At 38.8% G+C, this 25,437-nt stretch overlaps 3 protein-coding genes across 3 annotated transcripts; all 3 read right to left on the bottom strand.

The window, feature by feature from the left end:
* Nucleotides 1-1,702: 1,702 nt before the first annotated feature.
* On the bottom strand, nt 1,703-6,734 carry LOC133516983 (organic cation transporter protein-like). Its single transcript, XM_061850082.1, is given in 2 exon segments — nt 1,703-5,864; nt 5,866-6,734. Coding segments are annotated over 2 exon segments (1,620 nt in total). The 5' UTR covers nt 6,691-6,734; the 3' UTR covers nt 1,703-5,069.
* Nucleotides 6,735-6,870: 136 nt separating this feature from the next.
* On the bottom strand, nt 6,871-14,984 carry LOC133516985 (uncharacterized). Its single transcript, XM_061850084.1, has 8 exons — nt 14,294-14,984; nt 13,852-13,999; nt 11,725-11,830; nt 10,475-10,619; nt 9,997-10,089; nt 8,404-8,502; nt 8,120-8,334; nt 6,871-7,207 (listed from the first exon to the last, which is right to left on the bottom strand). Exons 1-8 carry the CDS (start codon nt 14,441-14,443, stop codon nt 6,976-6,978), a joined length of 1,188 nt encoding a protein of 395 aa, XP_061706068.1. The 5' UTR covers nt 14,444-14,984; the 3' UTR covers nt 6,871-6,975.
* Nucleotides 14,985-21,402: 6,418 nt separating this feature from the next.
* LOC133517471 (uncharacterized) lies at nt 21,403-25,057 on the bottom strand. The gene is made up of 3 exons (XM_061850803.1): nt 24,473-25,057; nt 24,208-24,369; nt 21,403-23,733 (listed from the first exon to the last, which is right to left on the bottom strand). Exons 1-3 carry the CDS (start codon nt 25,055-25,057, stop codon nt 21,403-21,405), a joined length of 3,078 nt encoding a protein of 1,025 aa, XP_061706787.1.
* Between the last annotated feature and the right edge of the window lie 380 nt (nt 25,058-25,437).

The raw sequence follows: 25,437 nt of genomic DNA, 5'->3' as shown, positions 1-25,437 counted from the left end.
ATTCTACTAGCAGGGTGTCACGATCGAGTAGTATTGTGTAGGTAGATATCGCGATACCAACAACAAACAACACGAGTTGGCAACATTAATTACATTTTTATAAGTGGACAGGAGAATACTTTTAATTTCCGGCGCAATGAGGCGCTCGGCCATTTTGCCTTCAGCGGCCATAGTGATAGTAAGTAGTGGTATTAGTTATATCCATTTGAGTGTCAGGTGTTGACGACGGATTATGAAAACAACAGCAGCTGATCTCTTACAATAAGTTAAGTGTTTGTATTGTCACCGATCGTGATCCGGAATATCTGATGTGTAGTTGTATCAGTCTTAAATATAATTCCGTAATGTTGCCTAATATTTGTGTCCCTTCTTGAGTAGCGGAATAAAATAGTACCGTTAGTTTTTTTGGGTACCTTTATCACAAAGGTATCGTTTTTGCTTTTTCACGTCACCTATGAGTGAATTTCGTTCGGCGTCGCCTTGGCAACGATTGATTTTATTGGTACCGAAATAATACCGGTTGAATCCTGCGGTGGCAGCATGGTTCCATTTTTATCACTTGTCACTATGCCCGTCACTTTCGCGCTTACATAGTTGTTAGAACGTGACAGGCATGGGGACGAATGATAAAGAGGCGACCATCTTAACCCTAGTGCGACTGTAGCACGGTCGCACTTTTATCACTTGTCACTATACCCGTCATTAACGCACTTACATACTTATTAAAACGTGACAGGCATGGTGACAAATGAGAAAAAGACGACCATCTTAGCCTTACTGGTATATATGAAAATAAAGGTAGCGTTATTTTATACCGGTATTTAAAACGAATTGGTATCGATACCGTACCGTTGATACCGAAACGAAATTAGTCCCTGGCTATTAGTTCGATCTTAGTCTTAGAAGGTATTTCGGATTGGGGTCTTGAAAACAAGTAATTCAACTTTGAGTATAGATTACTCGTAAACTATTTTATTAAGAACCAAAGGACAAGTAATAATAAAAGCTTGTTTTCTTTTTTTATTTGCTTTAACATTCGGAGGTGAAAGTTAGTGGGAATTAAGTTATATATATTTTTCCAACTTGCCGAAAATTATCTACCCTTACCCGGGTTAGTACCTTATGCCTTAACTTAAATGTTTTTGCGTGGTACTCGTAGTCATAAATAGCAGTAAAGTGACAGTTTATTAGGGTTCCGTACCCAAAGGATAAAACCGGGACCTTTATTACTAAGACTTCTCTGTCCGTCCGTCTGTCGGTCTGTTTGTCCATTGTCACCAGGCTGTATCTCATGAATGAATGAAAGCATTTATAACGGACACAAATACATCCATATTATTTTAGTGTTACCACTTATGATAACGACACCAGTCATGGGATATTTAAGAGCAAATTTGTAGCATTTGTGACATTTTCCTGATACATGTAAAAATTCTACTCCTTGACGTGTTAAAAGTTGAATGGCATATCCGTCTTTTATGTTTCAGGCGTATTGTACAAAAGATACTGCAATTCGTTTCCACATAATCAACAAATTAAAACTATGTATTTTTATCTCCAAACCACATGGCTGGACCACAAAGCTTCAGTGATGAAACCTCGGTAATGGAAAGAAACCAGTGATAGGTCCCCTATAATGGGACATGAGTACATGGCCAAGCGATCTGAAATATTAGAATGAGAATACGGACAACTATATTAATTTAAAATAAATGTATTTAATTCCACAATTCAATATATTAGGGCTAATTTAGACTATGAGAGAAGTCGCATACGAGATTCATTACATTGGGGTATTTGATCGGTCGGCAGAATTAAATGTACTAGGTATATAATATCCTCAATAGTCCGCAATGTAGCTAAAATCTCATGCGGGTTTTCCCGCCGTCTAAACAAGACCTTAAGGTACCGTTCGTATTCAGACTGCACCAGCATTACTGCAGCAGTATTGCAGCGCGACATTACTGCCGACTGCATTGCTGCCTCAGAAATGCGGCAAGCAGTAATATCGCGTTGCAATACTGCTGCAGTAATGCTGCTGACTATCATACCATACTGACACAAACGTGAAATTTTAAAATAGTCGACATGTTTGTTAACTACATTTTACTTATTTATTCTTAAAACATGAAATTACGGCATGGTAAGCATCAGTGTATAAGATTGTCCCATCATAGGAGGTATGCAATTTTACAACTCCTATCCCATTATAGGATTGCAAAATATCTATTTTTTTTACATCTCTGGAGTAACAACATAATGTATTGTGTACCTACCTAATCTCATAGTAAATAAAATTACCAAACTCATTCTAATTTACCCGAAGTAAATATATTATTATAATTTAAAATACGTGCTCACCTCTCTTAGCGGAGTTGGTAAGAGTTCTTACTGATTATTTTTTCAGTTCCACGACAACTTTTGACTTGGCGCCAATTTCTTAAGAAAAAAGCATATTTAATGAAACATCAAACTTAAGAAGCTCTATGACTCTTGTTTATGGTAAAATGTTGCCAGTGCTTATAAACTAGTTTTATTTACTTATTTTACAAAATTTGTGGTTTTATCTCCCATTACCGGTTTCTGTTCCATTATAGGAGTACGAGTATCTACTATACATGTAAAGTTTCATGATTTGTTATTGCTATCATAAACAGGTACAGCGCTTATTTTTTACATATTCATGCGACCAGCGGGCAAAGTATCAAACGGGAGGTGATGACCATTATTTTTTACGTGTTTCGGTGGCTGCCATTTCTCAACCCACCAACAGAGCGGCAGCTGACGTCCACGAGGGTTCATCATACATAGTCGTTAACCACTATACGAATTTTCGCCCGGGAAATCTGTTCCTGGCATGTAGTCTATAAAATTAACTATTAACTAAATAAAATAAAACTTTAAAATAATACTTTATACGTTGTTTTGTTTCATATAATTTAACGCATGTAAGAGGTCGTAAACGTAGTTCGTGTTTTAATAACTCATGATATGAAATAATATTTTTATTGATATTTACCTACCTTCTTCAAACGATAAAAAGATCAAAGTATATTTTATTAAATCCCGCATAAGCTGTTATCTATGGATATAGTTCCTTTAATTTCATTGATTACACACATTACACTCGCTAATAACGAAGTGATATCGATTTGACACTAATCCCTATGTTTCATAGCCTTTTCTAAAATTTTCTAAAAACCCCTCAAATTAGCATAATTTTATTACCAATAAGGGATTTTTCATTTCTCAATTTCTGAAAGTGGGTTGTCGTTGTTCTAAAAACTGTGCAGTAAGTGATACGTTTCTGCTCTAGAGAATGGTACTTTATAAGTACATTTTTTTTCTTTCTTTTTTAGGGTTCCGTACCTCGAAAGGAACAAACGGAACCCTTATAGGATCACTTTGTTGTCCGTCCGTCCGTCTGTCTGTCTGTCAAGACCCTTTTTCTCAGGAACGCGTGTAGGTATCAAGCTGGAATTTATATAAAATACTCAAGTCTACTATCCCTTGGAGCTTTGAAAAAATCAAACTTCTAAGCCAACGCAATCAAAAGATACAGCCGCTTATGCCGCAAATTTCCGCAAATTTTCGACACTCGCAAGGGAATCAAAACCTACAGGGTACTTCCAGTGAACACAGAATCTTAAAATTTGGTACAAAGTAACGTCTTATAGCACAGATAAAAAAAATTAGGAAAACCGTAAATTTTTAGTAACATCATATAATAATATATATCTACAGGTTTGTACGGAAGCCTCGGTGCGCGAGTCCGGCTCGCATTTGGTCGGTATTTTATTGATTATAAGCAATTAAAATTTTGGTTTTAACCCCTTACTGCATGTAATAAGTAATATTTGTTAAAATTTGAACTTTAATAGCTGTCAATAGAGTTCAATATCATATCCGCCATAAATGGTTTTGTATGCGGAGTTAATTTGTTGTACAATTTCCATTCTGATAACTAACTAACATTCCATAAATAACGATATTTTTCTTAAATTGATAATTGGAAGTACCAAGTAAGTAGTATTAGTAATTGAAGTCAAGAAATTCTACTGAAATTTATACTTAGTCGTGTTTTTAAATGCACATATATTTTACTTTCTCGTATTCGAAAAGAAAAATAGAGTGTTTAACTCGGGTGAAAGCCACCATTTCAGTCTCGTCACCTTGACAGAAATGGGTGCCTTTCGTCCCTTGGTTAAGGGGTTGGTTACACGCAATGTCCTTGAAATAGATGTTACTTTAATATTCATTATATTTCAAAGATCGTGGCTGTACTTGATACGTGATTGAACGAAATGGTCTAGATAGAAAATAATTGCAAATATTGGTCTTATAATCGCCATTAAACGGTTCTGTCTTTTTTTTTTACTTATGGGTCTGCAATTAAAATCACAATTTCAAAACATTAGTTCCCATAGTTTTGTGTCATCTCCGATGACGCGCATATTTGTCAAATCTAACCTTAAATAATATCACAATACGAGTCAAGTCACGCGTCATCGTGAAAGACACGATCTATAAACCGCTCGCAAGTAATATTACACAAACAATCTATATTTTTTTATTTTAATAGTTTTCTTATTTTTGAATTACATTTTCCTTAAAATAATTTTCAAAAGTAGGTACTCTGGTATATCCTAAGATACCTACCTACATACTTATAGATGATCTTTAGTGTCGGATGAGAAATTTTACCGATGCCACACGACACCGCCAGGGTTTAAGTTGTATTTTCTAATGACATGTTTTACGTGTATTTACCTTGTATTTCTCGGATTTATTAGCGTTTAAATCGGCCGTGAGTTTGTGTTGGTATTGGGTTACTTAAGAGGGGGATAATGCAAAATTGTAGTTATTTTATTAATTATTTACAAGTTTTAATCAAAGGCCATTTGCCTTTTGCCTGCTACGAAAAAAATAACACGGAAACTAGACTATATTTGCAAGGGCAGATTGCGGCGAAGGTGCCGACACACATAGCGTCCCACATCAAACCTCGCCTACTTTAATTTAGTTACGGCGCTAATAAGGTTAATATGCAACCTTAGTATATTAATATTCTATGCAGATCCAAGAAGTTCCGCGTCTTCTATGGTGTCCGGTAGTTTGGTTCCTAACGTCTCCGGCTGCGAGAGGAGTAACACCGCCGAGATGACCGCCATCGCGCCGAACAGCATCGACGGTATTCCCGACCAATACACCATCAGAGGCGGTGTCAGTGGAGATATAATGGACCCTATGCGACCCATCATTGAAGAATACCCCAGGAACGAATGTCGATGCCTCGTAGGATACAATTCAGAAGTATACAGATACAATGAAGTAAAGACGGCAGCTATGCTAAACTTACCAGTAAGGTATAAAGCTAGTGACAAACCATACATATTGTTAGGGATAAAAGCAAACGAAATGCAACAAATGGCGCACAACATGTATCCCGTAAATAAAGTCACTTTTCTTCCTACTCTATCCAATACTAAAACTGCCGTCCAGTACCCTGGAATTTCTACGGCTGCGGTTGCAACATAATTCAAATACATATTTCCCGAAAGACTAACTGAGTTTATTGACAAACCATAGTAAATAAAAGTAGTAGTGATCCACCAAACTGGAGTAATACAACACCTTCGTAACATAACATGACTTTTAACGACTCGTATTAATAAAGGTGTTTTGGTGTCAATTTTGTTTGCTTCCATTTTTCTTGGTATCGCTGTCAACAGGAATTCCATTTCGGCTATTAAAATAGTACGTCCATTGACACCAGCTACGTGATTGAGTGTGGCTCTAGCTTGTTCCTGCTTATTTTTGCTCAGCAACCAACGATGACTTTCATGAACAATCCAGTAGTAAAAAAACTGTAAGAAATACGGGGCAAAAGAGCACCAAAGTCAAATGTCGCCATTCCGTTACTACTGAAGCTACAAGGCCCACTATCATTTGACCCGCAGCAAATGCAGATGACATCGTAGCGCTTGTAAGAACACGGTACTTTGGCCCAACTAGTTCTGTCGCTAGAATGTAACTGGCGCTATATATCCCGCCGCCGATAGCCGTCTGCAAAAATTGAAAAGCAACGTACATAGCATAGTTTACTGAGAATGCTCTTACCAGACCAGTCAGAGCTTCGTTAAATCCAAAAAACACAATAGACATTCGTCGGCCTAAGTTGTCTGATATGTAGCCGGCAATAATTAGAGCTACCATTCCTCCAATACTATTGAACGTCCCAGCCAGAGCTCTTCGCCATTCTTGACATTGTAAATTAAAATCATACACAACGGTGTTTGTTCTCTCGAATACGAAGCTGTCACAAGACTCGGTTCTATTTCTGTCGAACATTATTGCGGGACACACATCGCCCAGAGTAGTATTACTATTGTCTGTTATGTTTATATATCGGTTACATTCATCAATGCCTGTGGCAGTTTCTGGTATTGCATTTGATATCCAGTCCGGTAGGTACTCTGGTTCTAGTCCGTCACATAGTGGCACGGCGCATCGATGTGGCAGCCTTGCTGCAGTAAAAATGTAATCTCCAGCCATAAACCCCGAACACGCTGCTGGTATTGCTAACAATAAGATACTAATCAACTGGTATTTGCCAAATTCTCCTACGGCATTATTCAAAACAGTTTCAAAATCCAGTTTCGATTCACCCACACTGACACTTTCAGTCATCGTTGTAGCCGAAGAATAAATTCTAATATTTTCAACTAAGTCTGATTTGACTTCTTATCCTGCGAGATATTACGCGAGTGCTTGAATATATATGAGTGGCAACTATATAAACGTTATCTTGCTTATCGGCATTGTGCCAAGGTCGGAATAGCTGGTGTTACTTGAACGAATAAAACTAAATTTTGTTCAAAGGTTATTGTTATAATTAGAAAACAAAAATTAGAAGGAACATTAAATTATTTCCGTTTTAGGAACATAAAGTTTTAGAAAATTGCAGGTACTTATTTATTCCATATCAGCCAACTGCGAAAGTCTTCTTCGGATGTGTTCTATTGGTGCTGATACATTAGAACTGGGGGAATTCATTGCCACCGCCGGAGACGCCATCCTTTGTAGTGATTCCAGGGTGAGCCTGGCTTCTAGCACGGCAGAGTCGAACATGCCTAGACTGCTCAAGTAAGGGGCACGTTTGTACTCTGGATGATCAATCATCCAGCGGCAATACTCTTTAACGCTCCTGCGAGTTAACAAAAAGCAAATAGTTAGCAAATAGTGACGACCGGTTTGGCCTAGCGGGTAGTGACCCTGCCTACGAAGCTGATGGTCCCGGGTTCAAATCCTGGTAAGGGCATTTATTCGTGTGATTGCATTGGATATTTGTTCCTGAGTCATGGGTGTTTTCTATGTATTTAAGTATTTATAAATATTTATATTATATATATCGTTGTCTAAGTACTTTCAATACAAGCCTTATTGAGCTTACTCAATTTGTGGGACTTAGTCAATTTGTGCAATAATGTCCTATAATATTTATTTATTTTTATTTATTTAAATAGTTATGCATCCAAGGATTGCTTGAATGTTGTTTAAATTTTCAAAGTAGATACTGCTATTATAATATTTTAAGGTGATAAGGTACTCGTACCTACCGCAATACAGCATAAGACTGAGTTTCTACCAGAGATGAACGAGGGATTTGTTTGTCATGCATGAACCAATAGAAACACTTCGTTTACCTATCACTCAGCGCAGAGGTTTTGTACATACCAAACAAGAGAAGCACATGAAGAATAGGTTGCGAGGGATGTGTTGCGAGATACAGACGCGAACGATAAATTATCGTCCGCTACACACCCTCGCTACGCATCCTCGCACCGCTCAACCACCTCGCCCATCCCTTTCGGACACAATCACAACGTTCCACATTCTCGCTTCGCAATCGCAACGTTACGCATCCTTGCACCATACAGCTACTTTGCACATCTCTTGTGGAAACGCAGCCTTACGGGTTTTTTTTTTTTACTATGTAACCTTATGCAATTTAGAAGTCTGTTAAAAACTTGCGCGTAAACGTTAGCTAAATACCCTACTCAGATACATCCATTCTGAAGATCATCTCTGGCTTTATATGGAATAGAAACAGCCAAACCTGAGGTTAGTGATGCCTTCCCAAACTGTTTTTAGTGAGACGAGGTCTTTAGGCACGTGGCGCGCTGACCGCCACATACTCTTGGTGTGATTATGAGGCGCGTGTGTTTGCTCGCGATGCGGGAGTGATCGGTTGAAGGCTTCCACAATGTTAGGGCGATGCTCCGCTTTAATGTCTCTCGTCACTTCCCTCTCCAATACTGCGTATTGTGACAGCTAGAAAGTTGTAAGTAAAATTAATTGAACGAATTGAAAACCGTTCAATGTATAATAGCTATTGCTAACCTCGAGATTCCCAGTTACTTCTGCAATTTTTTCCTCTACTGATGGCAACTCTTTTGGAATTACTTGAAGACTGCGAGCCACGTGCGTGTCAAATTCAATCTGAAAATATGGATTCATTAATCAGATATTAAATTCGTAAGACAAGTAGGCACATAAAGGATAGTAGAGGACGGCTTCTTCAAACAAACACATTCCCCATTTTCCTTTCTGGATATTGATATTATGGAAAATATTTCTTTATTATATATTATTAACTATTGCTATACCCTTGCATTTTACTTTTCTCGAGTTTTTTACTATTATAATTTATAAGATTTAGGAATGAAAAAAAAAATCCATACAAAATTTCCTAAAGCTATATAAATGTTTGTGTTCTTCGTATTGATGATAAAATAAAATTAATATTATTTTTCACTTTTTATTTTATTTCAAAGGCCAAATGTTTATTGGACAAATTTTATCCTGAACAATAATTCTACCGATTCGTATAATAAAATAGCGAGCGTTTATTTGTCTAGTTTTTAGTTGGTTCGATTCCCGGGTGGGACAATCGAATTTTAAAACCTCTTTGAATACAGTTTGGTTTCTTTTCAAAAATAAAGGAATGTTTCATTTCAGTAAATTGGGCTAGCTAAAGGATTTAAAGTAGTTTCCTTCCAGGGAGGGTCCATAGATTTTTTCCACAAAATAATATCATGCTTCCCTATTTGTTCATAAAAGTTTAAACAAATGAAGTGTACCACTTCAACTCGTCGGTATGTTATTCAATTTATCATTTTGAAATTTAATACCAGGAGTACTTATATCAGTTATATCAGATGAAATTCTATCATTGACGACTCGTTGATAAATTAATATTGTATTTGGAATTTGGGCATTTACGTTCTGATTATTTATAACACGTGTGTACTTTACTAATTATAAAATTGAATATTATAATTGATATTGAATGGTGGATGTATCACCTAATGGCATAAGTTGACTAAAAGGAAAGGAAAGGAACACATAATGATCTCTTGTGTCCGAGGTAAACATCTTCTATGAGATGCTGAACCAGTACCGTATAAGTTAACTATTTTGTTATAGAATTGACATGGTAAGTACTTATGGGTCACACACATATTTTAGTAAAGTTCGTGTCTTTTTTGTAGACATCGCATAGTTAAGGGAACCTAAAGCTAATTTTTATGCGGCACCTTTACAGGCAGGATACATTTTTTCAGTACTTGAGACCGAAATAAGAAAAACGGGATATGCATGTACCACAGTGGTTATATAACTTTGATTGTATTGTCCACAAAAGTGTCTTTGGGTCACAGACTTACATATGTGTCCCAAATTTCAACTATTGGTCCAGTAGTTTCGGAGCAAGTAGACTGTGACAGACGGACAGAAGGACAGCCGGACGGATACGCACGAGTGATCCTATAAGGGTTCCGTTTTTTTCCTTTTGAGGTATGGAGCCCTAAAAAAACGAAGTGTGTTTTGTGGTTTACATCAGATTATGAAAAATGGTTCCCGTGATTTCAATATCCAGAGAGGAAAATGGGGACTAAGTATGTTGCATTATACATTAATAATTACGAGTATTACCTGAAAAAGTTCTTTAATAGCCTTCGGCTTAAACAACTGCGACTGTTGATTTCCTCCTAATTGTGTCATATATTCACAAAACTCGCGCACAATCTGAAAAACAGCAATGGTAGTCTTTTTTTACAACTTTGACATAAGTATTCGTTGAGTTGTTTAATTTCTTTGGCCCACATCTTCGAGACAAATTTGTATACAAGTAGGTAAACATCTTTTTATGCCATATATGTGTATAATGAGCAATGATTTGCTTACTTACACAAATAAGTATGGGTATGCGAAAATATAACTTCCAGAAATAATACCTAATCGAATATGGATCAATTAGCTCAAAGAAAGTGCAAAATAATGCGTAGGCACGTGTGGGTGCTGGGTGGTGCATGATAAATACAAAACAGCAAAAAACGGAAAACGTTGCCAAATGTGAGAAAATTAGTCTAGTGCGGCAAATACATATTTGTATGTGGGTGTAAAATTTTACCCGGTCTGTGAGATCGTCGGCTTTTCGGACGAGTGTTTTTTCTTCCTCCCGCTCCGGTTGAAGGTAGTGCGTCGGCCAGGTCACTTGCTCTCTTTCGGGCTTTTTTAGAAGTTCCCAATGAACATTTACTCCATCTTGGGTTGCTCTGTTGGTGAAAACTTCGGACGTACAACTGTGTATTTCAACTAAAACCTAACACAACATCAACAAAAATTTCAATATTTATCCTATCTTATATCCCGTCTCTTATTCCAGCTAAGAAAAGAAAATAATTATTAGCAAGCAATATTATAGACTGTCTTAGAAATAACACGAAGTTTAATATCCGTCCAACATTGAGAACGCCATGAGTATGGGTAGGTACGTGGTAGGTACCTACTTTATATTGTAAGGAGAAAGAAAAAAGTTGTCTACGATATGTAAAAAAACTACGCTCAACAGGAAGGAAAACAGGTCAGTTTAAAAATGTCCGTTTATTGCTCGTGATGTGTATGTGAACGTTCTTAAGATATATTATAATATGTATGTAGTCTGATAAGGAATTTGTTGGTAATGAAAAGAACGCTTAATTTTACATTGATTAGTGATACGGCTAAACAATATGTTATTGAAAGTTATAATAAAAAAATATAGGTACTGTTCAGGCTTAGGCTCCTTTGGATAACGGGCAGGAAGTGGCACAGGATCGGGACAGGTGGCGTTCTCTCGTTTTGGAGGCCAAGACCCTCTTTGGATCACTGCGCCACAATAATAGTAATAGTAGTAGGATATGCATTTATTTTTAAAAATAAAGATCGAATTACAGAGCAACTGGTTGCTTTGGTGTAATTTAGAGGATAGCCGTTGACTGCTGTCGGCGGACGTTATAATTATACGGGGACGATGCCGAACTTCAAATTGCGGAGGTCATCGGCCGTCCTCCGTGACGTCTATATAAGCTGCGTTCTGAACAGGTACACAAAAAATTGGATTCACTACCTGTCTAGGTCATCTGTTTATGAAATGATTACTTATATGTACTTTCCTCGATACGGGAGAGAGTCAGATTAAGCAGCTCAAAGTTACCTTATACGGCTATCATTAGTTTGACACTGACATATTCGCCCTAATATGCCAGTACGAGCGAGATGCATAGAAAGTATATGTTACGCACACCGCGCACACGCTTACGATTATGTCAGTGTCAGGTCTTTGCCAAGCTACAAATTTGCAGGGTACAAATTTGCGCGTAGCGCGCGTATGCACATTACCTGGGAGAAACTTCTACTTCAGTGTCGGAGTCAATCTCTCTATCGATACGAATGGTTTTTCTCAGATATAAAACTGGATCCTTCACGATCCGTCTATGACGCTTCTCTAAAAAAATCACAATGTCAGGTAAAATCTAAACTATAATATTAATAGTAGGTCGATTCCCCAAAGCCAGCACGAATGGATAGATATCTAAGAGTTTATCACAAAACAGTAATATGATGAGTGAGATTGTGTAATATTTTTTTTATAAGTTATATAGTAGTAAAAGAAAGTCAGGCCGCCCACTGGAAATATGGTCAAGGAACTAAACAAGTTTCCCAGCTAAGTAGTAACAATAGCTCAAGACAGGGAAATGTGGTGTAAAATGGAGGAGGCGTTCACTCCCTTATAATAATAATAACAATAAGCCCGTAGGGCAGCTTGTGGCGAGCTGTTGGGGAGTAACGACCCCACGGACCCGAGTGCTCCAGAGAGTCGGTCAGGGTCTCCGTCTCTGGCGTGTCTTCGTCGGTCGGAGTGGAACCCCAAGGGGACCCGTAGGACTCTCAGCTCTGGCTTGCCTTAATTGGCCGTCCAGAAGGGAGACGTTAGAGCTTATATTAACCCAATATGGGTAATCAGAGGAAATAATTCGTGTAGTTTTGTAAATTGGTACAATTATACTTTGTGATGTCCAGATGAACATAATAAAAGTCCTCGAGGGAAATACTTGTTGAAAAGAGCTATCAAAAAATATTTGACATTTTCATAATTATGTTTTTCAGGGAATTCAGGGAATAAAAAATTCTGAGTTATACTCCTACTTATTCTTTGTAGCTATGATTTGGTTTGATTGCTCTACCTTATAGGGCCCGTACTTTTCATGCCGTTGACGCAAAAATGACGTAATTTAATATACAGGGAGTTGTTTTACAATACTACAAATTTAGATAACTTACTTATTGACGGGTATCAAAATAAATACTTGTTACGAGAATAAAAACCTGTTACGCTGTTAAAAATCAAAAATATGTATTATTTAATAAATTAATAATCTATTATTTATTTGAGTGACAATAACATGAAAGTCAGTTAGACGTTTCTATACTGATTGTCAATTATATGTATAACTTACTTATAGAGGTTGATAAATGATTAATTATTACGAAAATACTAATTAGGATCATACTCTATGTAGCGTGACGTCATTTTTCCGTCAACGGCATGAAAAGTACGTTGCCCTGCAATTAAATAGTTCAGGAGAAAAACGACTTTGAAAAATGTGTCCATAAAATGTCATTTTGACATTTTTGACATTATTTCGGTGACGGTTCAAGATAGCCAACAAATGACATAAAAATCCGATATTCGTCACAGGGGCCACTTCTCCTTTCTTAGCCTGCTAGACCCTTTTGTGTAAATTGCGCATCGCAGGAAAATGATATTAATAAAGCAAATGAAATGAAAACTCCATCATAGCAAAAAATAAAAATCTTTGTAGCGAACCGTCACTTTTAAACATTGACCACTGCCATATATTTTACCTGCTTACTCCTAATAATGTGTAAATTAACTATCTGCATTTTTTTTTCTAGATAAACGAAAAAGTATGAAGTGCCTTAAAAATATTTAGAGCAAAGAGGAGAGCATATTAAATGCACGAGGTTCCTGTACAAAAACTTCCTGTCTTCGGGCCAGCTCTTGTAAATTTACCTATATGCAACAACCTGTAGTTACCTGTAGTTAAAGGCAAATATATTATATAACTCCGTATAAGATGAATAAAGTCTTAGAAAAAACGAACCTCGAATAATCAATAAAAAATTATGCTCGAATAGACGGCGATATACCTTTGGCCTATACTCGAGTAGATGGCGACACCGTTTGATATTTAACACATATCTATCAGTGAAAGAACATGGATCAAATACCCATAAATCATTATAAGAATTTAGTCCTGTTCGAAAAATGGCAGTAAAAGTTGACAATACAATTTACTTTGAAAATACGCCTCTATACTAAATCGATTAAAAAGGGAAAGTATGTTAAAAAAAATGACAAATAAACGAAATGGGCATTGAAATTATATAGTCTGCGAATTAATACCCGCTCCTTTGATTTGAAGTTGGTGTTAAGAACCCTACCTTCTGTAAAACCCCCGATTTCTTCTTTGGGCATTATTTTTTTCAAGGGTAAGTCCAATGTACTGCAAACTTTGTGGTATAGTTTCTCGGGCAATATTTCAGCCAGATAGGCGCTCTCGTCGTCTCGATTTTGCAATTGCTCTTCTTCCTATGTATAAGTGTAAATAAATATTACATGATAAGATAGTTTCAAAAATTGCAAAATTTCCATATGGAAAATATTTCCTGTGAAAATTTCCGAGAACTTTTCAAACTTTAAAAAAAATCCGCAACTTGCACATCTGTCCTAGTGGTACACACACAAAATGCCCTTACCGGGATTCGAACACAGGGATACTGTCTGATAAACATACTTTCACATGAATCATCGAATACGTGTAGAGTGAAAAACTATACAATTTGCATTTGACCTAAAGCATAATTTATGTACCTACGTACTTACTTGGGCAGGCGTATCCAATTTATCAAAAACATTTCCCCAGTATTTTCTGTTAGCTTGAATCGCCTCAGTGGTTTCGTATTTCGATGGTTTTATTATCATCATCTTACGAGACTTATGTGAATTCTTATTGGCTGACTTGTATCTGTGCATTTTCGCTAAACACGGTTGTAAAAACTTGGCCACATAGATTTCAATCTGTCACATTAGTCACGTCACGCTGTTTCACGGGTTCATTTCAAATGGCGGTGAAGCTAATGTAAAGCAGCCCGGCAGTAGGTAGGAACTGCACTTTTCCGCGTAGCCTTTGAAACATGAAAAAATGACACGGTCCTAGTTTAATTATACGCTCTCGCTTATTATTTCATCTTTACCATCTTACATTTTTTGTTTAATTCTAATGGTTGGTTGACATTTATGTGATTTATTTACTTACTTAATGCCAACTGGTGTGACTCAAGGAATTTGATTTAGTGCCATTTCGTCACTTGTCTCAGTGACAATTAAATGCGCCAAGTATCTCATATTGTCATATTACTGTGACTCCTTTAGGCCAATTCGAACTTTTATTTTGAAATCAATATTATGTAATGTTTGTTATCATTTCATTTCGTTTTATTAGTACGTGAATCTAACTCGTACTTGTACTTGTACATGTAGCGAATAGTAAAAAAAATTCATCACTTTTATATCTGGGGGCACGGCAGTTTAGTAACCGAGCAGGCATTGTATAAACACAGTATGTTTCAAATTTCATTCAATTTGAACAAGTAGTTTAAGAATTATAACTAGTCAAAGTCTCTTAATTTTGTCACTCACTGGCTGACCGATCATCAAAATTCTAAGGCACTTCTAGCAGACATAGAAGTTTCAAATTTAGAATACAATTAGTATTTAGTGTATAAATCAAGGAAAAACTACACTATGAGTAGGGTCTAGTATATGTATAATATAAGAGGATTCCAGAAGTAGAAGGTACCGGAAAGGCAAAAAAGTATGACTGTCTACAAAAAGAAATGAGATGCCATCAAAAACATATCATGTAAAAAAAACCTAGTCTCGCAACTCTGTACTAAGTCGGTTAATTTATTCAGTCCCTACTTAAGGGACTTTCTGTCTTAAGTTATTATGTAATTAAGTAATAACTTAAGACATGTATGTTATTAGGTTAGCTAATTAGCTAACCTAAGAACATCTTATAGTGACCATATAAATATTAAAAATCTTTTATGTTTTAAATAAACAGGAATATCACAATATACGATGTATTGTAGTATTTAATTTCCAAAAATGTTATTAAGTTTTATTTTCATTGAGTCTTAGAAGGTTCAGATTCACCTTATATCTAAACTATAGGTACAAATCAAGTATTTTTGCGCGTAATACTTTCTAATGTATTACATGTCTCAATATTCTTATATCTATCGTGTTGAAATGTAGCGTTGCTTTGGAAACGTGATAACCTGATAATTGTTCAAAACGAAAAAGGTATCAGGTATATTTTGCCCCAATATTCATTCCTTACTTCCTAGCAATGGGTACGTAAATTACGATTTTGTGTCATGAGCAAAAACAAATGTTTCATCTACACACTATACATATTAGTTATATTTAGGTATCCTCGTCGAGTTCGCACAAGACTATTACTGATCAGCTTACCTACTGTATGAACAGGGTTTCATATGTAAGATTGTCCAATTATATTTTATAAGCATCACACACACTCAACACACACAAAAAAATGCACAAAGTTAACGAGACTTGGTTGTGTCTAGTTTTTGAGAGAGACTAAGCCTATAAACTAACTTTTCAAGGCATTTTTTTCTCCTCTACCTACATATATATCTCAAAAAGGAGTTTTTTATTGATGTAATGTCACTAGAGACGTGGGTATTAAATATTAAAAGCAATGTGTTTATAGATTTTTCTTTACTAAACAAATATCCAAGAACCTCGTCGGCGCTACGTTGTTATTTGTTTGATCAATATTGTCCGTGCGCTTTTTGTTGCTTACGAGTAGTTGCTTCCTACCTATTTACGATATTTACAACCACTTGTTTTAGTCAGAAATATTTAAAATATTATTTGATGTAACATTAAACATAGCTACACTTTACACTATCAATAGAGGAAGCGGTTATCAATTATACCTACCGTTAATTATGAACTTTATGAACTCCAGCCGTACCTAAAATTAAAAAAATATATTATAATGAGAACAATAGGTGAACATAGTAAATGAAGTCGTCACGAGTGAAGTTGGTAAGTTTATTCAGACTGTGCAGTTGTGTCAGATTTCGCGGAAACTCGCGCTTAACACAATATTATGGAACGGCAAAACGTCAAGTTAGCATAACACTGTTAACTTTACCCGGCAGTATTAAAATTGGAATAAACGGTCATTTCCGCTAAAGTGTAGTGTTTAAAATTATCAAATAATGTACATATGGCTTATTATGTAACTGATAAATATAACGTAGAATATAATTAGATAAAATAGGCTCTGTACTTTTCAAACTGTCCGACTCTGGAACTCTTTACCCGTTGGCAAATAAATAACTTATGACTTATGGCATTGGACGCGCTCAATCTCTTACTGTTTTTAAAAAATCACTTCAAGAACATTATTTATCTCTCACTACCCCCTTATTTATTAACGTCTACTAAAGTTATGATGCCGCTAATAATCGTTTGTCCCTTTCCGACTTATTGGTATCATGGAAAGGGACAAACGATTATTAGCGGCTTCGTAACTTTAGTAGACGTTTATGAATAAGGGGGTTAGTGTTTACATAGTACATAATTATTTTTACTCTATGGTGTGGCTGACATGCTGCTGCCATATTTAGCTATATTTCGGTTTATTTTATACATATTCATATATATGTATATTTATGTTTGTCTATTCGTATTTATTATATGAGTATGTTTATTCACTGTAATTGTGTGTGTGAATGTATAGGCAGGCTTCATAACGTTTTAGCAACACCTGATTTTTTGATTAACTTCTCTGTTTCCGCTACCCAAAGGTTACCTGGAAGAGATCGCTCTTTAGCGATAAGACCGCCTGTTATCTGCCTCTACATTTAATCAACTGCTTCTTTTTTTTCTTGTATCTCTGTACTGAACTGTGCCAATAAAGAGTATTCTATCTATCTATGTAAATACCTACTTATGTAAATATACAATGGAACCGACAAAACTAATAATAGTGATAGAACATTATTGTCGAGACAAGGAAGGAGGGAATTTGCTGGCCATGTGTTAATTTTTAACGCACGAGTCGGTACGAATTGCCGGTCCAGCCAAGTAAAAAAGATGCTTTTCACAAAACTGGAACAAAATTAATTACGAATATATAATTACCTATCGAAAACAATTTAAGTACAGTTTATTTTCCTTACATTTAGATTTCCCGATAGTATTCAACCTAAAACGGGAAGAGAGCAGAACATATTTATACATTGCGGCGATTGAGGTACCTACCTACTTTTTACAATTGCATTGCATATGAAGAAGGTACTATATTCTTACATTCAGTCCAATTATCTTTTGTCACGATCTCACGACACATATAAAATGTGTGTAGGTAAGTAGATACACTACCGAGGGTCTAATTAGTCGTACCAAAATCATAACCTTATTATTATTACTATTTGTATGTCTTTCCATATCTCGGGACCATGGGGTCCCGGACCTTTGGGAGGCATGCGTGGGGCCGAATCCAACAGCGCAGAGGCCCTTTTAGACAAATGCTGGCCGCTTTTCCAGGCACGCCGCACTGAATGACATAATCCGCCGGTCTCTTGCATCCGTCAACGTGCCAGCTCTACTGGAGCCAACTGGCGTAGCCAGAGACGACGGCAAGAGACCGGACGGTATGTCCTTGATTCCTTGGAGTTTGGGAAGGGTGCTGGTGTGGGACGCAACCTGTGTAGACACACTAGCCCCTTCCCACCTCACCGGAACCAGTAACAGTGCGGGTGCCGCGGCTAAAGGGGCCGAAAAGCTTAAAATACAAAAGTACAGGGGTCTCGGCCCCGAATACATTTTTATGCCATTTGGGGTCGAGACGCTTGGCCCGTGGGGTCCTAATGCTCTACAACTTTTTAAAGAACTATCTAAAAGGCTGGTCGACTTCACAGGTGACCGAAGAGCTGGCAGCTTTCTCGCACAACGTATTAGCATCGCTATACAGCGGGGAAATGCTGCCAGCATCCTCGGCACCATGCCAAAGGGGCAAATTTTTTAGACATATTTTAATTTTATTTAGTATTAGTTTTTAGTTTTAATTTAGTTTTATTTAATAGATAAGTTAGTTTATTTTTATAATGCCCAATTAAATGTATTTTGTTTTGAGACAAATTTGATGTTATGTAATACACCAGCTAGAACCCATTCACGGGTACAAATAGATACCCGTAAATCGGTCCCAGCTGGTGTAGGGGCTAGGGTCTCTATTGTTTCCCATAAAGTTTTAAGTCATAATGTATTGTTTGTCCGCATATTCGTTAGTCATAATTTGGTTTTTCTCAGAAACGCGTAACTTTTCAGGATTGCCATAAAACAAACCTAACCTAACCTAACCTATCTATAGGATAATCTAAGGAAATTCCTGAAAAGTTAACGGTTTCAGAGTTATGACTAATGATAATATGACTATCATTACATTATGACTTTCAATAATTATGTCAAACAAAGGGATCCGGTAGGGGCTATTGTAAATAAAGTGGATAAGAGGGCCGGTTATGGTGTTGAACTTTGGCTGGTCAAAAGATTGGGCTATTGTAAAGAGGTCCGGACACCTGCCATAACAATGCTTAAACACGTTATCTAGGCAGGCGGTGACTTGCCGCTGACTAGATGGGCCCCTGAAACTGCCGTCGTAAAGACGACCAGGAGCAACACCGGTGTGAGCGCCTCAGGGGTGTCGAGAGGTGTGCGCCGCTTTCTACCCAGTGGCTGATAACAGCCACTGTGCCAACTCGCGTCTTATGCATCTTTCAGGAGCATATAGCTCTAACGATTCCTCTCTGGACGGCCAATGAAGGCAAGCCAGAGCTGAGAGTCCTGCGGGTCCCCTTGGGGTCCACTCCGACCGACGAAGACACGCCGGAGACGGAGACCCTGACCGACTCTCGGGAACACTCGGGTCCGTGGGGTCGTTACTCCCCAACAGCTCGCTCTGCGGGCCCTGCGGGCTTATTATTACTATTATTAGCATACCCAGGAATTTTGGTTGCGTGAAAGATTTTGTGTACTTTATTAATTTGTATATTGTAACAAAAATACTATACTATGAATAAAAACAGTTGGTAAGCTCCAAAGGTTTTTGTAATTTTGTGCTTACAATAAATTCTGTTTTTATAGGTTTTTCTTATTTTTTCGCTAATGTAAAATATTTTCGGAGCCTAAACCCCGCGGGATGTTTATTATGCCCCGCTTTTTATTAAATTAGAAATTTTATAACCGAAAAAGTAGTGGTAACTTGTTTCCTTCAAAATTTAATCTCAATAACTAGGCACTGAATCATAATGTCTTTTACAATTATTGTACGGCAATATTATTAGATATCATAGGAACCCTAGCATTAATTGCCACTACTTTTGCGGTTAGAAAAAATCTAATAATAGAATTTTTTTGTATTTTTAGTAAGTGTACATACGTACACATGATACATAAAACTTGTATCATTTCACCATATCGTATCTCCAACGCGTAGCTACGACGCGTATCATGATCGTTAGGGTGGACGCAAAAAGATCGCGATCATGCAACGCGCGGCTGTATCTGATCGCGCGCAATCCATGTTATTCAATACAACACACTCTCGATTGGATACGCGCATCATGATCGGTAAGTATGGACGTGTTTTGACACTGTATCATGATACGCGGTTATGATCGATTACGTTATACGCCGCGATCCATCTCTAACCGGTTTTTCCCCGATCATCAAAGGGGATACGGACACGCTCTTGACAAGTTTGTACATGTACCGATCCAAGCACCAATCAGATCAGTGCAAAACTGTCGTAGCAACAGTTTCTTGTGTTATATGTCGTATTGTGTTATAATATGTCGTTATTTTAACCTCGTTGTTATTACTGTCGGTCTTGGAACCCTCACCTGAGAAATATTATACAAAAAGCGGAAATGGTCATGTGGTTTTGCTGTCGAATGGCAGGAACATGATGGGGTATAGGACCCAAAATTGCTATGTGGTTATACACGGCGGTAGTAAGGCCCATTATCACCTACGCCTCCGCAGTCTGGTGTAACAAAACCAGCCAAAAAACGGAAATAAAAACTCTAAACACCCTGCAATGCACGACTTGCTTAACAGCAACAGGCGCCTTGTCTTCGACACCGGGGGCGACCCTAGACGCACTGCTGGATATTATATCACTCCACTTGCAAGTGCAAAAGAAGGCCAACAAAAACGTCGCTCTGAAGCATTAACCAAACTACAGGCCTGGGTTTTTGCAAACAGAACCCTTAGCATGCCCTCTGATGACACGCACACTGAATGTCATTTTACTAAACTGTGTACAGTAGAAATACCTCCTAATAGAGACAAATGGACCAAAGACCAAATGCACGTCGAAGAGGGAAGCCATATTTGGTACACGGATGGTTCCAAGAAAGGCATTGATGTAGGGTGTGGAATTTATGGTGAGAAACCTAAGCTCAGAGCTAGCGTCAGCATGGGAAATGGGAATACAGGCCTCAATCTTCCAGGCCATCGTCTACGCCATCAACAAATGTACGGAGATTAACCTGGATAGAAACCTAAGACACCAACATACTCGTATATACATCAACACAGACATCCAGGCTGCTCTGCTGGCCCTATAATCCCTTGAGTCAAACTCGAAACTAGTCCAGAACTTTAAAATAAACCTAAATGCACTGGCTAACTTCAACAAAGTCATTTGATTTATTTATTCATTTGATTTATTCAAGTAACCACAAAATGTAACAATACAGGGCTAGCCTAAGACATTACATTTCTTATAATTAAGGTCATTATAATTATATATGTTAAAAAATACTAATAAAAATAAGCTACACGTCATGTCATAAAATACATTAAACATTTAAATAATTAAATCAGGTCAGTAACTCGCATATTTTTAAACAATCTTTCTCAATAACCGTCCAGCCGTCCGCAAACAAATCGCAGGAGTGTTGCACAGCAGCGAGCTTATTGAGCGTGTGCAACGCTCGACAAACGGGCGAGTTGCGCCGCGAGACCGTGCGGGCGGGAGGGACCGCGAAGAGGCGCAGGCGGTCAGCACGAAACCGGGCACGCCCGTCTGGGACAAATAGTCGACATGCCTCGCCAACTAACTCAGGACAGTCCAGACGACCGCGCAGGATACGAAGCACTGTTACCAGCTGGTCGAACAGTCTGCGCGTCGCTAGTGCATTGTATCCTAGCGCACCCTGCAAGTAAGCCGTCGGATACATGAACGGATAGTACCCGTACATTTTCTTGAAGAGAGTACGCAGAAAACATTTTTGAACCTTCTCAAGCATAAGCATGTAGGTCGTCTCGTATGGGCTCCATACGCACGAGCTTGCTTCCAGTTTGGATCGTACCAGAGCAGAGTATAAAACTTTGAAGACACCAACATGCTTAAAGTCCTTGCAGTTACGTGTAACAAACCCCAAGCGTTTAAACCCTTCTGCAACCAGAGAGCGTATATGGTCATGAAATGTAAGACCAGGATCAAAGAGCACCCCCAGGTCCTTCATAGAATGAGTGCGGGATATAGACTTGCAATCGATGAGGTAGTTCGAGAGTATGCCCAGCCTAGCCCGGGTGAAACTCATGACATGGCACTTGGCCACATTAAGGGAAAGGCGGTTTTTAACGCTCCATCGATATATCGCATCCAAGTTATGCTGCATGTCCTGGCAATCTGACGGGGTTTTGATATCTACCATGACTTTTATGTCATCGGCATATAATAGAAGTTTACCGGAAACCAGACAGGTCGAAAGATCATTCACCATAATAGTGAAGAGAAAGGGACCTAGCAAGGATCCCTGACTAACACCAGATCTTGTTGGGTACAGATCGGAGTCAAAGCAACCGAGCCGAACGAATTGTTTACGATCCTTCAGGTAGCTGGCAAACAATTGAAGGAGTGATGGGTCAAAGCCTACTGCGGACAGTTTTTCTAAAAGGATATCGTTGTCAACCTGGTCAAATGCTTTCCTGAAATCAAGGTATGCAACATCAACCTGGCATCCTTTGTCCAGTTTATCCGAGACGTGGTTTACGAGCGAGAGAAGGTTGGTGTTGACGGAGCGGCCTTTCCTGAACCCATGCTGCGCATCATTTAAATAAGGATCAACTAAAGTGTACAATTTAGAGTGCAGGACACTCTCGAAAACCTTAGCAAATGAGCTCAGGATGGCGATGGGACGGTAGTTTTCGGCTCGCGACTTGTCACCCGCCTTTAGAATTGGAGTGACTCTCGAGGTTTTCCAACTATGAGGATAGGTGCCAGACTTGAGCGCCAGATTGAACACATGGGCTAGAGGACCCGAAAGTTGGGATTTAAATGCCTTAATTATAAACGCGGGGACATTTTCCGGACCAAGCGCACAATTCGGTTTTAATTTGTCTACTCCTAGTCCCACCTCACACTCGGAAAACCCAGATATGCTTATGAGATGATCACTGCCAGTAGTACCTGCTAATTCAGCACTTAGCTTTGGCTCGCAGGGGAGGAATACACTACTGAAGTAGTCGGCAAAAGCCCCCGCCGCTGCCTGACCACTAAGCATCCGGTCCCCATAAGTAATACTGGACTCGAATCCGCCTTTGTTTCGTAGGTTGGACACATATCGCCAAAAGGATTTCGGGTTCGTTTTTAGGCATAGCTGAATATCGTACGCTGCGGAAACTCTTTTTTTTATGCCAGCCCTAAGTGCACTATACAGACTATATACGTACGAGTCACCTGAGACTTTCCACTGCCTGTGCAAATCACCCTTCCTCTTTAAATCCTTGATTATGTCCGCGGAGAACCAGGTTGGATATACTCTGGTAGTTTTCCTACTACGACTCTTTTTGGGAACGCATGCATCGAAACAGCTATACAATAAAGCATACAATCGCTCAACCGCCCCGTCCACGCATTTTTCAGCCAGCACGGTACTCCAATCAACCTTGGTGACTCGGTCGTACAACATAGGAAAGTCAGCCTTTGCAAAATTCCAGTCGGTGATCGGGTTTATGTTACTTGGCTCGATCACTGTAGCCCTTCCAGGTTGCGCCGTGGTTACAACGATTTCCAGTGGGGGATGGTAAACATCAGCATGCTCTACTAAGCCTTCAGATGCTGCGCATACACTCACAGCTCCCACACATTCAGAAACGAGCACTACGTCTAACTTACTTCCCTTACCATTAACAATGTCATTATTCTCCGATAAATTACAAAATGTCAAAAAATAGTTATAATAATTATTTACATTCACAGTAGCACTATTTAAATTGAGGTCTCCTAGGATTACAATATTGGCATTTTCAATTAAATTTGTACAGTCTTCCACTTTGCAGAACCATGTCATGTAGTCAGAATCTGCAGCACTAGGTTTAATATACACTACACATAACAAAAACTCACAGCCATTGAGTGTGGCCGAGACCCACAAGTCCTCCCCAGTCATAGTTTCAAGATCTGTTCGCCGACGAAGAATTATACCAGGTCTCGCTGCCAAAAGTACGCCACCTCCTCTTGATCCCCGGTCACGCCTTAGCATTGACCAGCCGTGTGGAACCACTTCGAGGTCGCCTATTGACGAGTCCAAGTTCGTCTCAGTAACAGCGATAATATCAACATGTAGAAGCGACACATTGTGACGCCAAAACTTCAACTTAGTTTTTAGGCCACGCACATTCTGGTAGACTATTTGCAGTGAAGGTCTTGAGTTAATCTCGTTGAGACATCGGGACAGTGGCTTCGTCACCCTTGTTAGTTTTCCAGCCGGGGGCGGGGTGGCGACGACCTCGTTGTACGCGCCCGGTGGAACGTTGAAACCATTCACTGACTTGAGTCCCTGCCGGCCAAGCATCAGCAGACATAAATCGCTCAAAGAGACTTTCCGGAACTAAAATAATAAATGATGCATAGTTTTCATGGCGTAGCTTTAGTTTATCAACCTTGAAATTGGCAACATGGCTTATCTCCTTCATATGATTTATAATCTGTTCAGATGTAGTTTCGGGCTTGAAGAAACACGCGTGTATTCGCCTGTTGGGTTCTATGGTCTGGAGATTATGATTTTGGCCGATACCTTTAACCACAGGCCGCAATGGCAACGATTGACGTCTGTCGAATTCCCGCCTAGCGCTATTGCCGACAGTGTTATCAGCAGAATCTCCGCACTGCCCTTTCAATAGTAAAGTTTTATGAGCTGGAGGCATAGCCGAGGCCACAGGGGGAGAAACTGCTACCAACTGCGACGACTTGGACGCACTGGTTCGCTGCTTCTTATAGGAAACTTGTTTCCATGTGTCCTTGTCTTCTGTCGCCTCACAGCACTCGATGGGCGTCGACATCGGCATCGGCGGCACAACAGGTACCACGTCATTGACGGTTCTCTTGTCATCCCTGCTACTGCTCACCTGCGCCCCCCGGTTTGTAGTTCCTGAGTCAACCCGCGTGTCATACTTAGATGGGTGCCAGGGCACTCCGACATTAACGAAAACTAAGAAGCAGATGAACTTGCTAGGGCGCGGACACATCCCTGGTCGGCCCAGAACCGTTCTGTGGAATCACAAAACGGGTTGCATATTCTCTGCTCAGCAAGGCTGAAAACAAGAGCAATCGAATGGTGGAAATTCGTCAAAGGACAAGAACACTTGAATGGTCTAATTAAAGGGTTCAACGTTCACAAAAACCTGCACGGTGACCAGAATACTGACTGGACACGAAATTGAAAGAAATAAGATGCGACATGCAGGTTCTGCCAGGAGTCAGAGGAGACTGCAATGCACATGCTCTGTTTCTGTGGATCACCAATTTCAAAAATAAGTACCTACTTATGGTGGCACGTATTGCAACCCTATGAGGTACAAAACATTACGACACAAATAATCTGGAATTTCCTGGATTCAATGGGCAT

Source organism: Cydia pomonella, chromosome 4, assembly GCF_033807575.1.
Source record: "Cydia pomonella isolate Wapato2018A chromosome 4, ilCydPomo1, whole genome shotgun sequence".
Taxonomy (NCBI): domain Eukaryota; kingdom Metazoa; phylum Arthropoda; class Insecta; order Lepidoptera; family Tortricidae; genus Cydia; species Cydia pomonella.
This window is presented reverse-complemented; position numbering and strand designations above follow the sequence as displayed.

Coding starts and splice junctions, on each gene's coding strand:
- LOC133517471 (XM_061850803.1), bottom strand. CDS start 25,057: ATGTGTCCGCGCCCTAGCAAGTTCATCTGCTTCTTAGTTTTCGTTAAT. Junction 24,370..24,472: donor GCCATGTTGCCAATTTCAAG/GTTGATAAACTA, acceptor CTTGGCCGGCAG/GGACTCAAGTCAGTGAATGG. Junction 23,734..24,207: donor TGCAAATAGTCTACCAGAAT/GTGCGTGGCCTA, acceptor AATTTATCGGAG/AATAATGACATTGTTAATGG.
- LOC133516985 (XM_061850084.1), bottom strand. CDS start 14,443: ATGCACAGATACAAGTCAGCCAATAAGAATTCACATAAGTCTCGTAAG. Junction 10,620..11,724: donor GAAGTAGAAGTTTCTCCCAG/GTAATGTGCATA, acceptor TTTCACCAACAG/AGCAACCCAAGATGGAGTAA. Junction 8,335..8,403: donor AAGTAACTGGGAATCTCGAG/GTTAGCAATAGC, acceptor ACAACTTTCTAG/CTGTCACAATACGCAGTATT.